The sequence below is a fragment of the Apaloderma vittatum genome, unplaced genomic scaffold, assembly GCF_000703405.1.
Source record: "Apaloderma vittatum isolate BGI_N311 unplaced genomic scaffold, ASM70340v1 scaffold35769, whole genome shotgun sequence".
Taxonomy (NCBI): domain Eukaryota; kingdom Metazoa; phylum Chordata; class Aves; order Trogoniformes; family Trogonidae; genus Apaloderma; species Apaloderma vittatum.
Window position 1 is genome coordinate 26,760 of NW_009736481.1, and position 17,227 is coordinate 43,986.

General features: G+C 37.1%; 1 protein-coding gene across 1 annotated transcript in view; it reads right to left on the reverse strand.

Annotated features, from left to right (window-relative positions):
* LOC104279639 (TBC1 domain family member 19-like) overlaps positions 1 to 13,616 on the reverse strand; it is a gene marked incomplete at both ends in the record, with an annotated part of 39,098 nt that extends 25,482 nt beyond the window's left edge. Inside the window, 4 exons of the mRNA XM_009876979.1 lie at positions 4,514 to 4,589; positions 6,355 to 6,400; positions 7,145 to 7,217; positions 13,487 to 13,616. Coding sequence (XP_009875281.1) covers positions 4,514 to 4,589; positions 6,355 to 6,400; positions 7,145 to 7,217; positions 13,487 to 13,616 — 325 coding nt within the window. The remainder of the gene's footprint in view (positions 1 to 4,513; positions 4,590 to 6,354; positions 6,401 to 7,144; positions 7,218 to 13,486) is intronic.
* Positions 13,617 to 17,227: the final 3,611 nt, after the last annotated feature.

The following is a 17,227-nucleotide window of genomic DNA, read 5'->3' on the forward strand; positions in this document are numbered from 1 at the left end:
CAATAACAAGCAGCTTTTTAAAGTCATATATAAGAAAGGACACTGACACCTGCAAAAACGTTAAGGGAATATTTACATGCTTGTTTAAATGGAAACAATAGAGCAATCAGATTTCATCATTTACATGATAATGGAGAACCAGAAAAATGAATTGTTCGCATTTCAGATCTCCCAAGAGCATGTATTTCACAACTACTAATTTTTTAAATATGACTAATGATCAAACTTCCATATAAAAATTTTACTAATCTTTCAAACAATAATAAGCAGGGCAATCAACTGTGTACAGAGAATGCTACCCCCACTTGATGGCCTGAAGAAAGTGCAAGACTTTCTTCACAAAAAGTATCTTGGATCTTCTCAGAAGCTAAAACAGTTAGAAATTTAGTATTCTGCAACACTCAGAAAAAAAAATAGTTCTTCTAAAATAATGCTCAGGAAGTAGTTTGCTACCCAAAGAGTAAATCAGAAGCAGGCAATACCTCAGTAGCAAGTGGACAGTTTATAGAGCAATTGGATTCTTCTGATTATTGCATTAGACTTCAAACTTACCACATGGTGTTTAATTCATGGATAATTCCTCTGAAGTTAATGTCAACTAGTATTGACTTCCTTGTCAACTGAGCTAGTATTTTGCTTCTGTGATTAGAGCGGCACTGGTGAGTTTTATATTTAATTTAGTTCGTTGTGTATGATGAGTCAGGCCTCAATCATATGAACACAGAGACTCCTCTTAATGTCATTTAGCTCTATTTATTATTTGTAATTTGCTCTAGACACAAATTCTAAAACAGTTAGTTACTGTCTAACCACATGTTCCTCAAACTTAAAAGCTGTGTCCAAAAGAGGCTGCAGTTTATTAGACAGGAAGCAAATGAAGGGAAAGGCAGATGGACAAATGTTCTGCTAAAAAAAAAAAAATTATATCTTGTCTATAATTGTTTCATTTTAACTTCCATTTACCATATTCTCTCATGACTTTTTCCATCAAGTGTAGTAGCTTTTATTCACCAGAAATCTCTTCTCACAATCAAGTCATCTCGTCACCTTCACTTGCATAAACAAAGCAGATCTGAGTTTTAACTGCAAGGAATGTTTTCCAAATTGTAGTAATTTTTATAATACTTGACAGTATTTTCACTTAACTGTATTATTGTATTTAACTGCCTTCCATGTGCTGCAGTTATACACCTCATTATTCTCTCATGGAGGGGTGGTGGAGAGCATTTACAGTACTACTCTATTTTGCTAAGAAGTGTGGGTTTGTTGCTGGAAGAAACACAAAGTGAGAGAGCACAAACACTACTAAGCCATATAGGATAAGAAAATGGAAACAAAGAGAGAACACAGAGATGGTAGTGACAGTTTAAAAAGTAAAGGGAAATCGCCAAGACCAGTCATAGAATACCAGGTTGGAAGGGATCTCAAGGCCCAACCTTTCCCAGGAAATGCATTATCTAGACAAGATGGCCTACCACTCTGTCCAGCTGAATCTTAAACACGACCAATGTTGGGAAGTCCACCACTTCCCTGGAGAGATTGTTCCAATGGCTGACTGTTCTTGTGAAAAAAATTCCTCTTGTGTCTACTCAGAATCTCCTCAGAAGTAAATCATACCCATTACCCCTCATCTCTTCCTTGTTAAAAGGCAGTCTCGCTCTTCTTCAAATATTGGAACTTGGCGATAAGGTTTCCCCTCAGCCTTCTTTTCTCAAGCCCAGTTTTCTCAGCCTTTCCTCATATGGCAGCTTCCCAGTCCTCTGATCATCTTTGTGGCCCTTCTCTGGGCCCTCTCTAGCTTGTCCACATCTTTTTTGTATCGCAGGGACCAAAACTGAACACAGGATTCCAGGTGTGCCTGACAAGCACTGAGTAGAGTGGAACAATGACTTGTCTTTGCTGGTGACGTCTTTGTTGGCGCAACCCAGGGTCTCACTGGCTTTCTTTGCTGCTGCCGCACACTGTTCACTCATACTGATCTTGCTGTCCATCAGGACCCGCAAGTCCCTTTCCACAGAGCTGCTCTCCAGTTAGGTAGATTCCAGCCTGTGCTGCAGTCCTGGATTATGTTTTTCCAAGTGCAAGACTTTACACTTGTCTTTGCTGAATTTCATAAGGTTCTTGTTAGCCCACTCTTCCAGTTTATTCCAAGTCTTCAGAAAGGAGAGCCACCCTGCAGGAAGTGTCCACTTCCCCTCCCAGTTTGGTTATCTGTCCTGGTTTGAGCTAAACAGAACCAATTCTGTTCAGTGATTTTACCTTCCAGCTCAGTCTCCTCTGAGAGCCTGCATTTTCTGAAGTTAACAGCATGTTTTTGCAGACATTGTCTACTACTAGACCTGACAATACCTGATGGTTACAGTTACTGCCAGGGACGGGTATGCAGAAAGTCTCTTGCTTATACTTGTATCTCCCCAAAACTGCAGCCAGACCAAATACCTCAGAAAATACCAGGCACGTGAAATAACCTGAAGTTTTAAAGAAACATCCTTAATATCGTATCTTCCATTTTTCAGGGAGCACAAAAAAATAAATAAATCAACAAACAAAGAAAAACCCCAAGACTCAGTATTTCTCTGTTCAGGAAATTCCCAAAAAAGACAGATTAAAGCAGCTGTACCCAGTGATCTATCTTGACCCAAACACAGGACCCTGTCTCCAGCACACACAACTAGAAAATGCACATTATGTTACAACAATATTCAAAGATATGTAAATAGCAATGGCAGTAATTTTTCTACACTGGACAATACCACAACTACTCAAATTATTTACAGCATTACTATTCATTGCCATTAATCCTCTATCCTTTCCTAGAAATTCGTTTTTCTTTTGAGGTAGCAAAGAGAATATAGTATAAAAACTTTAATTTGCCACCTATGAATAAGAAAACAGAATTAATTTGAGGAGCAAACAGATTAATTATAAAAATTCTAATAACTACTGCAGAAAATTACTAATATAGGTTTAATTACTGATTCAAAATCATTCCAGTAACTGATATCAAAGTAAGATGGTTTTCAGAGAGTATTATCCTTCTTTCCAGAATTCTGAAGTAGAGTAAAATTAATTAAGATAGAAAAGGATAAAGAAAATGTCAGCAGGCTCATAACAATGGAAGCAGCATAATAAAAACAGAATATGACTTCTTATTACAGGGTTTGTCTGCCCAAGTCACTGTTACATGTGACAGAGCCCTGCTTTCCTGGAGATGGCCCAATATCTTGCCTGCCAGTGAGAAGCACTGAATAAATTCTCACTGTGTTTTGCCTGCACTGCAGTTTCTGCTCTACCTATTAAATTGTCTTTATCAGATGTTTTCTCACTTTTGCCCTTCCAGTTCTCTCCCTGTTTCCACTGGAGGGGGTAGTAAGCAAGCATCTGAGCTGCCTACCAGGGTTAACCCACCCCAGAGGATATGGATGCCTAATACTCTTGGAAATAGGACTATGAAATTCTGAAACTAGTGATGATAGGATTTCTCTTGCTCATTCCTAAACTATTAAAAAAACAGTCCTCAAAAATATTAGCTCAAAAATATTAGACAAATGTACACATAGATATACCTCTGTGGTTTTCACATTAGTAAACTGATAAGAGTGATTATTTACAGGCAGTAAAATGTGGCATTATATTTCACACCACAGAAGAAGAGTTGTTTAATATAATCTTTGTCCTCAAATGCTAAAGACTGAAATACAGGGCAGAAAGATAAGACTGGAACAAGCAACAATATGATTGAAAAAGTAACACAATTTCTTGAATACCTTGTAAAAAAATATTGTAACATATTTCTAGTCACAGTTGAGTTAAATATAATTTTATCCTTACCTCAGTTATTTTGGTCAGATCATATTCCTGAAGCATTTTTTTTACATTTCTATGTGGATTTCTCTATTTGTTTCAAATGGCATATACTGATGAAAACAATAAAGCAACGAAGCAAAAATATTTTCTTCCCTGACACCAAAAATACTTACTTAATCTTTTATAGCCCAGTTTATCCTATTCTCTTTCAAAATGCCTTAAGCTCCTTAGCTCTATACTTTTCATCTTCTTTCACATTTCTAAGTACTAAATATATCTCTTCCTTCTGAAGCTATCACTATCTCTGCAGCCTGTTGTTTTTCATTGCAATACTACCTGCCTGTGTCTCTTTCAAAACAATATTGCTGTAACCCTAAGTGAAATGACCTATAGTTATACTTTTTACTTCTTCCCAACAAAATCAAATTCTCCTCCTTGAAGTATTTCACACTGTCCCTATTCTACACTATTCACCTACTTGCCACGATATCCTACTTCTTTCATGGCTGGAGAATTATTTGAGTGGGTTTTGTACATATGTAAAAATGTCACACATACAACATCATTATTAACTTCGATGTAATTACAAATTCGTGTCTTCTCTAAGGTGTAAAACCTAGAAATTGTACCATATCATTATACAGAGTAAATCTCAAATAGTCTAATCAAATATCTGACACGAACAGCAAAAACAGCAACAACCAACCTGTGCTTTCCTCATATAACCTAACGGTTCCTTCATATGCTCAGGTGGTGCTGCAGGATGACAGGGTGCAGGAAACCTTAAGGAAAGTACAGAATATTTTAAATGTTCATATTTTTATTTTGCTTAATTAATTTTCTATTTGTAAGCCTAAACATAACTTCTTTCATGAGAGCACTAGTAAAACCACTGTGTATGTTGATCAAAACTAAACATTATTTTTAGAAGTATTTCCTCTTTATCCTTTCTATGGACACAAATAATACAAATATATGTAAGAACACCATTTCAACATGAGTTCTTCTTATATTAAAATTAATACTTCCTCAATGTCACAAATTTGTAAAATAAAAATCAAATAATTCTAGGAACGAATCAGGTATTTTAAAAGTCCTCTTCATATCACATCATTTTTATAACTTCCTGAAACTGTTATTATCCAGCATATCATATATTTTCAACAGACAACATATTTTTCAGAGGATTTCCTTTTAAAAACCAATAGTGAACATGTACATGACAAAAGCAAATTTAACTTGGTAGTGTTGACTTAAAGTCAAATATCCATTCATAAACTGTATTATGCCAAAATACAAAAGCTGGAACAAAAATTAAAAACCAATAAACACCCCAAACCAAAACAGTAATTTATCTTGCAGTAGTGCAGATAATTTCCAATCAGTTATTGCCAAACATTTTATTCTGCTTAACTTTAACTGTCTCACATGTCCTTCAGGAAACAAAATTTACGCAAAGCTTCTCTCATAGTTAGCCCAAATTTTCATTTGTTTAAATGTGTTCAATCAGATTCTACCATATAATTTTGGGAAACAGTCTCCAAATTTTTTCCCATTTTTAACTGGTAAGGTCATTTTTGTACTTGCAAGTAATTTGTTCTGGACAACTTTGTGCCAGTGTGCAAAACTGAACCAATACTAACAGATTTCAGCACTGCTGTTTCTTGGCTTTTCCACAATGGTCATGAAATTATGGTATTCTTAGCTAATTTCATTTTTCCAGTGCTAATTTCATGTATTTGCAGCTTATTTTCCTGAACTCAAAGACAGTTTAAGCATTAGTCCAAAAGACAGGCAAGCATTTTTTGCTTGAAACATAAGATGAAGACCTTACTAAGAGATACAAGTATTTTGCTGAATCAAGTCCTCCCCTGCTAAGACACACTGTTCAAATCTGCTTAACTCTAACAAGCTTATTTAATTTAGCATAAATAAGTTTTCATACACATTTCTTATTATATAGTTGCATCTATGGCTATATCTGCCATGAAATTAACTTTTCCACCTTGCTAGAATATAAAGGCAACCTATGCTTCCCAGAAGTCTGATCTAATCCAAAGTTCACTGAACAATAATAAAAAGAGAATTCCACAAATTTCAGTGTTTATAACCATATGCAAAGCATTACGAGCACCGATCTAGTAAGTCAAGATCCAATAGCTTGAAGTTTTTTTAAAATAATACAATAAACATATGCAATGCTGTCATAAGCATCTGAAAATAATTAAAATACATTTGCAGCAATCACCTAAGTTACACAATAATTTATGATGACTCTTGGTACCTTTGAAAGTAAAACAACAAAGAAATTCCTAAACTAACCAATAAATTTGGTGATACTTGTTTCATTAATTCTTTAAAATGTCCAGTATTTTCACTAGGATGAAAAAGAAATAATTGCACTTTAAAAACAGAAATTAAGCAGGTACCCTTGGTATGACAGATCTTGCAGATAACAGGAACACATCATACACCTATATATACAAATAGTTCAAAAGCAAATCATGTGAGCAGAACTTATTTAATAAAAATACTAAATAAACTCACACATTGAGTTCGCTATAAATGGCATTCTGCAGTTTCTTTTCCCAACCTGTTAAAATAAAAAAATATCCAGAAGACAACTTCAGGAATTAATACTAACAGAACATGAATCAGAGGTTGTTTTGCAGTCACTAAAGTTTTCTGTCCTGTCTCAATTCATGTCTACCTACCAGACAGGAAGAAACCAAGAAACCTTAATCTAATTAGACAGGAAAAACCGCGAGTTGAGATCTGTAGAAAGGTTGACTATCCCTTATTTCCATCTACTGTTCAAATAATTACAATACAACTGGCATCTTTAGATGCTATTTTTTTCAAAGCCATCATATTATTAAAATAAGTAAGAGATGCAGTGTTCCCGATTATTTTAAACCTTTTATCATTTATCAGATCTTCACATTACAGTTACATAAACTCCAACTTCTAATGGAAATTGGAAATTTAACTAATGGTAAAATCTTAAAAAGTACCTCCATGAATGCTAATTTCCATTTTCAGAAGCAACTGAACTCTTATACGACTCAAAACTTAAAAAAACATTACCAGTATCTTACAAAAAGATAAAATCTCTTTGTCGCATGGTACATTTTTCAAAATCCTGTCAGATTCCAAGAACTTTTTCCTTTTTAATTTTCTCTATCTCGTTTAATAATCTGGTATCACTGAATATCTGCTTCTGGCTACTGTCAGCAACAAGATACCAAGCTGCACAAACTATTTTTATCATGCATATCACATATGTTCTTAAGTAGATCTATACTATTCACAAATGCATCAACGAAGCACTACAAACCTGATGTCTTCAGAAAATCCTTAATGTCTTCTTTTAGTGATTCCAGTTTAATTTCTGGCTTGTGCAGGCTAACCTAATGTGGAAAATACATAAATAAGCATTAAGGAAACACTAAAAAGAAAGTAAATTGTGTATTTTAAGTTACACGATAAGAAACATAAATTTTTAAGGTTACACAGAAAGCTAACTGCTTCCTACTAACTTGACAGCGGTAACTGCAGCCAAAGAAACCAACTAACTTTGTCCTCACTTGATGGCTACGCTTTTATATCAGTGCTAAAAGATGTATTTGGGTAAGGAGAGAGAAAAAGAGAGACTATGCAGTGACATATATGCTTAACATTCTGAGTGAGTACCATACATATTTAGCACAAATGCTAGACTCTACACATTAAAGGATTGGTCATCAGGTACACAAGTAATTAACTAGAAGTCGCTCACTGCATTCTACACAAACGAATCAAACTGAAAATGTTCCACAACTTCTCACAGTTCACCTCTTTCAGATAAGAGATGCCATCTCCAAACTTCAAAGGAAAACTGCAGACCAAACTTTTCCCCACTACAGCTCTGACTACTGGGCATATAGAGCCTCTCTAATGAAATGCACTCGACAGACAATTAGGCACCAACCAGCTTTACAACACCACCATGACACTACCATGCAGATTTTTCAGCAACGGCAGCAGCAGCTGCTGTAGAATCTCCTTTTTCTCCGGCTAGCCCAAGAGGAGAAAACAAATAGGCCACAAAACTCCAAAAATACAACCACCAGAAACTCTCAAGTTTCTGTGAAGTAACAGTTTTAGAAAAGAATAGCAGCCCCGGCTCCTAACTTGAAACTAACCTGGGGAGATCTGTGTGCAACTTAACTCCACAGCCATGACAGCTCAAGGCATACGTTAGGTCACGTCACCTACCTCAACATGTGAGATATCTCTTATGAAAAGCCACTCAGTAATACGCTGTAGGCATATCAGCTGCTGATTCTATTGCAGTTAGATATATTGCTACGAAAAATAAACTTCCACCAGCTTGTGCAGTTTGCCAGCCCTAACAGCACTGCTCACAGCACAGCATCTTCCCATTTTCCCCCTAATGGAAAGGAGGAACAGTCAATAATGCTGAGACTGATAGCATCAGCATTTCTGTTCTTATTTTAAATCATTTGGCCATTACAGGTAAGGAAGGCTTTTGTATCTGGTTTGTCACCTGCAACAGCAAAACAACCATACACATGCTTTCTGAGAGAGAAAAGTGATCCTAAGGACAAACTCTACATATAAGGTGTGGCGAGTCGTACCACTCTCATGTTAAATGACAAATACATACTCCATTGAGCACAGCAGTAAAAACTGGCAAAGGATCATCCCTGAAAGCAAGGAAAAAAAGCTTTTCATGGACGTTCTCGGGCAGCTCACAAAATACCTGTTTAAGCAACAGCCTCACGGAGTATTTTATGAAGGATTCATTCTGAATTCATTTTGATGAAAAGTTCTATGTCCCTTTTGGACTGATGTATGTCAGGCTGAATTTAATTTTTGCTTCTGCTAGTTTTGTACCTCTCCTGTATAAATTTTACATCAAGTAACATGCATCAAACTGGGCAGACTGCACCTTACTGTTCCTCAGACATTTTAATGTAGGCTTTTGTAAATTTTAATCCCAAGGTAAAAAGTGTGTTTACATGTGGGCCCTAGTACATATGCTTCAAAATCCTTTTCACACATGCAAAAAAATCCTCACAAATACAAATCCTTGACAGATGTTTAATCACAACCAAAAAAAAAGCTTTACAATCTACTAAAAAGGTTCATTGTCTCGACACTATAAACAGTGCAAGAAGAAACAAAACTGCAATGAGGAGAATAGTATTTTAATTCTCTGCTGTTCACACATCTGCAAAATTTGTGAGGTCTTCGCTCGTTAAGGAAGGCCTGACATATGGACAAACCTTTTTATTTTTTTTGTGGCCTCTTGGTTTCGGCTGGGATAGAGTCTATTTTCTTTCTAGTGGCTGGTGCAGTGCTGCATTTCGGATTTAGCACGAGAACGATGTTGGTAACACGCTGATGTTTAGTTGTTGATAAGTAGTGCTTATCTTAAGAACTTTTCAGTTTCCCATGCTCTGCCAGGGAGCAGATGCACAAGGAGCTGGGAGGGAACAGAGCCAGGAGAGCTGACTTAAAGTAGCCAAAGGGATGTTCCATAGCACCTACTATATAAACCGGGGGGAGCCGACTGGGATGGGCCGATCGCTGCTCAGGGACTGGCTGGACATCGGTCAGCAGGGATTGAGGAACTGCATTGTGCATCACTTGTCTGCCCTTGGGTTTATTTTATTTTTATTTCAATTCTTTAACTGTTTTACTTGGTTTTTATTCTCCTCCCCATCCCCCACTATGTGGGGGGAAGGGGGGCAGGGAAGAGCGAGTGAGCAGCTGTGTGGTGCTCAGTTGCTGGCTATAGTTAAACCACGACACCAGGAAATTCTGGAAATTGATACAGCATACTACATCAGAGGGGATAAAGGAGTTCAGTCCACACAGATAAACTTTACATTTTCCCTGTCAGGTCAACAGGTACAACAGAGGACTTTGCCGTAAACTGCTGTTCCCAACAGAGCCTGTTTCACAGCTGCAGAACAAAGAAACAGCGACTCTTCCACGTGTGGCAGGGTGGCAGTCGAAAACGAGCAGGACAGCACTTTGGGGCAAGCCTGCTCCAAGGATTATATTAGTGCATCAACCTCCTTCAGCTCTTCAGGCCTATTTATACAGTCAAGTTCTCCTTCACTACTCCTAGCACTGCTGCACCTGCAGAAAATATTGCTATGCTAATCTTTCACTTATGGAAACTTCCATTTTTAGCCTCTGCGTCCTTTTCCTTCTCTCAACAGCAAAACGACATATTGAGATTAATTTTCATTTAAGAGACATGAAAATTCCCCTCCAAATTACAGGGACACTTCTTTCCAAAAAGGATGCAATTGCCAAAGCCTCCTCCCATTTTCACTTTTCCCTGTTTACTTCTGGACTATGATGGATGTATCCCGACAGGGCTAAGCAGAGCTACAGTGCCGATCAGTTTTCAGATCAGAAATTAGATACCTGAAAGGGAAGAATCTGGCAGGCAATCCAGCTGCATTCAGTTGTGACCCAGAAGAACACACCCTAGCTCTGTATAACATCGCCAAAGAAAAAAATACTTATTTCATTAGCTAAAAGAAAATCACTTCAGAATTGCTTTGCTGTAACTTAACAGAATGGCACCTCTTTGGAATTTGTATGGGTGTTTATGGGAACTAAACCAAGGAGTCAAGGAGAATTACCAGAACCCACATTCCAAAATTATTAGACCAGGTCTCCCACATACTTTTATTTTTCCTTTGGACTAACTGATTTAACTTTCTGTGTTGTACTTTGTTGCAAAAGACATTTAGGTGTTTACATTTTAGGTAGGGTTTGTTTGTTGTAAACTGCTTGGTACAACATAGTGCCCAAGTCTCATTTTTATTTTCATCCCTTATGAATGAAAAATATGTTGATAAAATGTTATTTATAGAAAAAAGCATTACTATGATTTACGCTGATAAAATTGCCTAGCCAAGGTTTATTTGGAAAAAAAACAAACCTTGATGAGATTTGTACTGATGAACTAATTTCCTCCATGATCAAAATGCAGCATACACCCAGGCAGAACTAGAGGCACTCCCACTGCAATACACACATCTTGATGAAAGAGTACCTTCCTTTTTTTTAAAAAAAAATAAATAAAGTGTTCGGTACTCTAAGGAGGCTATCCTTTACACTAAGCAGTGTAAAGGAGACTGAGCAATATAAGGGAACAACTCGTGAAGGCAAAAAGCAACACCCAGGCCAGGGAAGAAGCCACACTATTCAAAGGCTCAGTCAGGCCAACATAAGAGTCCTGAAAGGAAACAGGAATGAAAGTAGCATATTTGAGCAAGCAGTAACAAATGATTTTTAAATAAAAGTTAATGTCTGGCAGTTTCTTTTCCCATATAAGTGGTATTGTGCATATTCTTCTGGATAAGGCACTGGGATTCAGGCACTGGGCACCCATGTGCATCTACAGCCTTGGTCAGTTTCTCACAAATCAAGAAGCAAGTGGCTGCTTGACATTCCTTCATCAAACAAGCTGTCACCACAGCATTTCATGGCAGCCTCTTGTCCTTCAGCTGTGCAGATGAGAAAGGATAATTTTGGGACTTTCAAAATTTGTCAAACATTTTGAACGGTATCCTTTGTGTACGTCCTTTCCCTTGGATTTTGGCAAGGTATCTTGTTGAGGTCTGGGCAGTCACCATTTAAGCGATTCTCAAAATGTACTGTAGTTTCTGTACTCAGATGCCAAAATGGATAAAAATCCAGACACTCAACACTGATCTGTCCGAAAGCATGCAAAATGATAGCAGAGTACTAGGTGGAAAAAGTTAGTGGGTGTAGTAAATCGATTAAGAGAACAACTGAACACAGAAAAAAAAAATTAAAAAAAATCTATTTGCCAATGAGCATCTAAATTTGGAAATGGCATTCAGTCATCACGACTGGAGCAGGACTGATCATGCAAGAAGGCAGATGAGCCATCCAGGCACCGCACTCTAAGTACAGGAAAACAGCTAGAGGACCAGCAGCACACTACAAAGAGGAGGCTTGACAGAACAAAGTGTTCCAGCACAGCTCCTGTGGTAAACTATTTCTTTTCTCAACAAGAATAAACACTGCAGAGAAGTGACCCAACTACACTGAAATGTGGAACTGCATCAGGTGAACACATAGTTTTATCCTGCTACAAACAGTTCTGCAAATAACTTTACACAATCTAAATATTTTTACAAGCTATCTACCATAATGTCCCTTCAAAGCTTTTTTGGTTTAGATAAGTATGTACACTCTCAGAGTGTTTGTTACTGTTCGTTACGATTTTGCATAAGTGCACAAATGTTTTTAGCTTTTATTGCTATTATTTCCCAAATTACAATAAAGTACACTACTCTAAATATAGCCCACCTTTAGCAGAAGTAAATTCAATGAAAGCTAATAAATATTTACATTCTCTCCCATATTCCACTCTGCCATAACCAGATTTTATCAGGATCAAGTAAACTTGTTAAAAACCACTTCAAGTACGACCACAACAATTTCAAAATAAACACTCCCTAAACACTTAAAATCCTACATATTTAAGGCAGTGATTTAGGTTTATACATTCCTGTACCACAAAGAGGAATCATTCTGAGCACAGTTAAACAAATTTCATTAAGTGTAAAACCCCGATAACACTGACAATTTTCCAAGCCTTCTACATTTCTACAGTCATTACACTAAAGGAGAAAGTACCATAAACTTTTTATAAAAGTAGAAATAACCTAGCAGTTGAAACAGAGAGCTTCAATTAGCCTCATACAAGTATAAACAGCGTCAAACGTTATGTTCTCCATGATATGCAGCACACATTTTAATAACACAATATTGATGTTTTAATACATTTTCTAGGTTTTATTTGAACATAAAATGACTGCTGCAAGTAAAACACAGACAAAGTAAAACATACAATCTATGCTACTAAAGAAAAAAATAATCTGCAAATCAAGTTTGCATTGCTTCCAACATCCATAATCTGTTCAATATATACACAACTGCATACAATTTAAAATTTGCTGTACTGCAAATATTACTGCTGAAACATTTAAACCAAAGCACAAGCTCTATCAGGGATAGTTAAATACAACATATGAAAATCAATCATTAATTATCTGTGATGACTCTTGAGCCTATGTTTATTTGCTAAGTTTTATTAAATAAATGCTACACTTCACAGAAACATTCTCCTTAATTTGATCTTTTACTTAAGTAGGGTTTAGTATCAATTTCTTAACTGTTGGAGAAAAATGTCATGAAGATAATATCCTTGGGTACCATTGCAAACCACTCACTCCACAGAAATTATTCCAAGATGTTTACCCGTACTCCTTTTGGAAGCACACAGCTGGGCAAGGCCCCAGCTGCAACGCTGCGAGCACTTCCAGGGCACACTCCTCTCCCTCCTTGTCCCACGTGAAGTCTTGTGAAGACTTTTACCTCTCACTGTGATTTTTTCTTTAAACCTTTCCAGTACCAGTCACAGGTCTGCTGAAAGAGCGAGGGCAGAGTCCTGTCCTCTGGACAATCGTGCTGATCACAACACATCCTAGCACGTCTCCTCTCCACACCTTGTTAATACCTTCAGCTACCTCCCAAAATCTTCTCTCACTCCCACACTTATTTGTAAGACTGGGGTGGGATGGGGTGTCAGGGCTGATTATTATGCTCATTTTACCACTTTTAGCCCGCTTTCACAGCCATTATTCTGTTCTTCTACAAGTTCTTCTTCAAGCTGTCTCATTACAGACACATCTGTAAGAACACTCACACAGAAAATGCTCAGAGGGATTCCTTGTATTATGAGTCTAAAATTTAAAACATAATTTAGAATCTTTATCTTTCATTTTATTTGCACCTCCTGTTAGAAAAGTTCTTAAGAACAAACTACTGAGGCTTTTGTTTATTGTTGGGGTTATTTTGTTTTTTTGTTGTTGTTGTTTTTGTTTTGTTGGTTGTTTGGTTTTGTTTTAAAAACTTCATTATCTGCCCCTGGCTACTAGAGGTTCCTGGCAACTCAGGGTCAGTCTAGTTCTTTTAAAGGTTTGTAAGGGACAAAAATAAATATTGATTAATCCTAATTGATTCATAAGGCCTGGCTTCCTTCAAACATGATGAAAGCCAGTTTCTGAACTGTCTGCAAATGAAAATGTGTTGAAAGGTAGCTGTTTTTCAATGTCTTTGACCTGCTCAATTTTTATTGTCAGTTTATTAAGAAAGATCTTCCCTAAAACAAAATGTTAGCAAGATTTCAGAAAAAAAATTTTGGTTTTAAACTACATTTTATGATTGAAGACGTCTGTGTCTCAGTTTTTCTAACTTTTATCATAAAAGCATTTCCATTTCAGAAAAGGAAAAGAAAAATGAAAACAAAAGCAGACAAACTGGGCTACAAAGACAGTGAAAGCTGTGTCTGAGAAATCAAGATCAGATTTCTCCTCTGATATCCCAATAACCCCAGCAGCAATTCTACCTGTTGAAAAGCTACTATCTAGTATTTTGCCTCTTCATAGCTGTTACTGTTTCCTTTCAAACATGCTACAAAATATGCTCAGAAGAAATTTCAAAGCAAAAGTAGGCACATTTACGCTCTTTCCTGCATCAATCTCTTTGCACTAACTTGGGCACATTATCAACACACCAAAAATCAACCCAACCCATTTTCCAAATCATCACTAACAAGCCTATGACCCTACCTCTACTTGGGCCCTCAGGACAAAAATGTGATAATCTCAGTATCCCCAGAGCTAAAGCTGTGACAGCAAATAATTTGGTGCCCACGCCAAATTTCAAAGAGATTGTGTATCACAGGTCCTGACACTAGCTCAGGCTCTCAGTGACAGCCAAGCATAGCACTGTGCCATCAGTTTATAACCACAGGGCTACTCCATCACCTCTCACAAATAATAACCGAATATTGTGTTTTCCCCAAAAATTCTGTCAGCTCATGAAAGAAACTGCTCATTTTGAGCTCTCCTTCCTAAACATTAGAAGAGACGTATTTTACAAAACATAGTTCTTGTCAATAGTTAAAATACTGTTTGTGAGAATACATTTCAGTGATTAAAGTGGACCTTATGATCCATTCTTACTCTCGTCTTCTCAGAGCGAGTAAATATCTTGGGGAAATGAGTATCGGCAACAACATTTTCTGCACTGGCAGACAAGAGGAATCTTTGCAAAGGTAAAATTAACAGTAGTGTAAATATCCAAAACAATAAAGTTTTATTCTGATGCACTGCCTCCAAAGATTTCTCAAAATACAGTATGCATCCCCTTAAAAAGTTTAAAAAATTGCCAAAAAAGGGGCCACCTGTAGATCAACACTGCAACTGGTGCAGACTAAGCACTGTTCAGAAACTGATCATTGACCAGAAGACAAGAAAACCCCATTCTGTCCTGTCAGTACACTGGAGCTCAGGTGTGATCCATAGCAAGAGCAAGGATTTCACATTTAATAACAGAACTTCAGAAATATCCCATATCATCGAAGGAAAATCAAGCATTAATTTAATGCAGAGAGTAGCAAAATCCAGAAACCTTCGAAATTGTGTACAGCTGCTAAGGATCAGAGAAAGGAACTCACTGATAGGGGCCTTTGCAACTGCATAGTATAGCAACAGCATGGCTATACAAGCATTACAAATAAAACGAGTCTATGCTGTCCACAAAGGAAGGTAAATGCATGCAAGGTCAATAAAAACAATTCAAGGTCAAGGATAACATACAGATTCACGACAAACAGGGTGTATACTTGGCCCTATACATTTAAACCACAAGCTCCAAAAGATGACTCTTTACAGAAATCCTCTAGCTGATGTATCTAAAAATCTTCCAGTCTTTCAGATCATTACACAGAACTACAGCAGATTTAATCTTATATTACAAAATCTTCAAGCACTTACTCTAAGAATCAACCTGAAAAACTGTTCCCCTGCTTTATTTTCTTTCTGCTTAGCACCTCATATGACTAGAATAATCTTCTGACCTATATATAACACACTTTTTTTTCTTCTCCAAGAAATCTGTACAACAGTGGTCTGCAATGCTATTGTGACAGATTTGTCTGTGGCCATTACACTGTGTTTTATTTATTTTACAGGTTACCTTTATTCTTTGATTACACAGTTTCTGCTTGCACTGAGTAAACTGATATGCTATAGAGCCAGGGAGGGATTTAGGCATTTAGCTGCTCTTCTGGCCATTAAACACCACCACAGAAGGGCACTCCTAAAGTCCTCGGAGCGTACACCGGTAAAAAATGTCTGTACCAACAGCATTTAAACACCCCACCAAGTATTGGCAACACCAAGCTTCCTCTTGTTTCAAAACAAAGATGCAAAGTATCAAATTACTGTGAAAAAATCAGGCCTCATGGGAGATGGAGGCAAAAGAATGAATTTAGAGGTGAGTACATACAGGTTTTATTACAATCATTAATGGAGTTGTTATAAGAGTCCTATTCACTCATCGCTTTTATGAGGACAAGGCCTTGAACTTGACTCTCCACACCTCAAATCAGGGTCTCTATTTGGGATGCTGAATTCCTTGACACTTAGCATAACTCAACATCTACTCTTTCCTAACTACAGTTCAAGTCATGCACATCTGTTTACTCCTGTATTTAGAGAGCAGTCCGTGAACAGGTACAAAGCAGACATAAATTTTAAAAAGCACTTAAGAGACCAAACTAGCAAATTTAAAAACCAAATAAAAAAAGGCATATCACTGGCTATGGAAAGCTTTAGGGCCATTCAGCAAAGGAAATCATACTTCATTTAAAAACCCAGCAACACTAAGGCAGATAATGGACATTCTATCCTAAAAAAAACCAACAAAACCAAACCAAATCAAACCAAACAAAAAAACCCTGTCCAAATTTAAGTACTATTTGAAAAAAAAATATAACCCCCCCCATGATTTTATAAAACCCATACCGAAATATTTCAGCGATGTGCAATAATTGTAGTAACACCATTACTATGTTACTACGGTCATGAAAATTGACACAGTTTTAATCTGAAATATCCTACATGAAGTTCCGTTTAGATACGAAAATCTGCTTTCAAGAGTAATTACATTATTAAATACACAACAGCAACTCTTTTCACAGCTAGAAAAATGTATTTTCGTGTGTGTTTTTAATTTATTTTCGCTTCCTTTCACCAGTTCCTCATGTTCTCGGGAGGCACTCTGGAGGATGGGAGGGGGGGAGTATTTCAAGCTCTCCAAATTACGAGATTAAAAGGCAAAGCGATTCATTTTAAGGAACGATTTGAAAGCAGCGAGATTGCAAGCGGACAGCCTTCATAGCCACTGCGAAATCCTTCAGTCCCAAGGGGGGAAACTATAAATACAGCCCTAGAAACCAACCAGACCGCTCTCTAGCCCAGCCGACAGAGGGAAGGAGGGAGGGAAG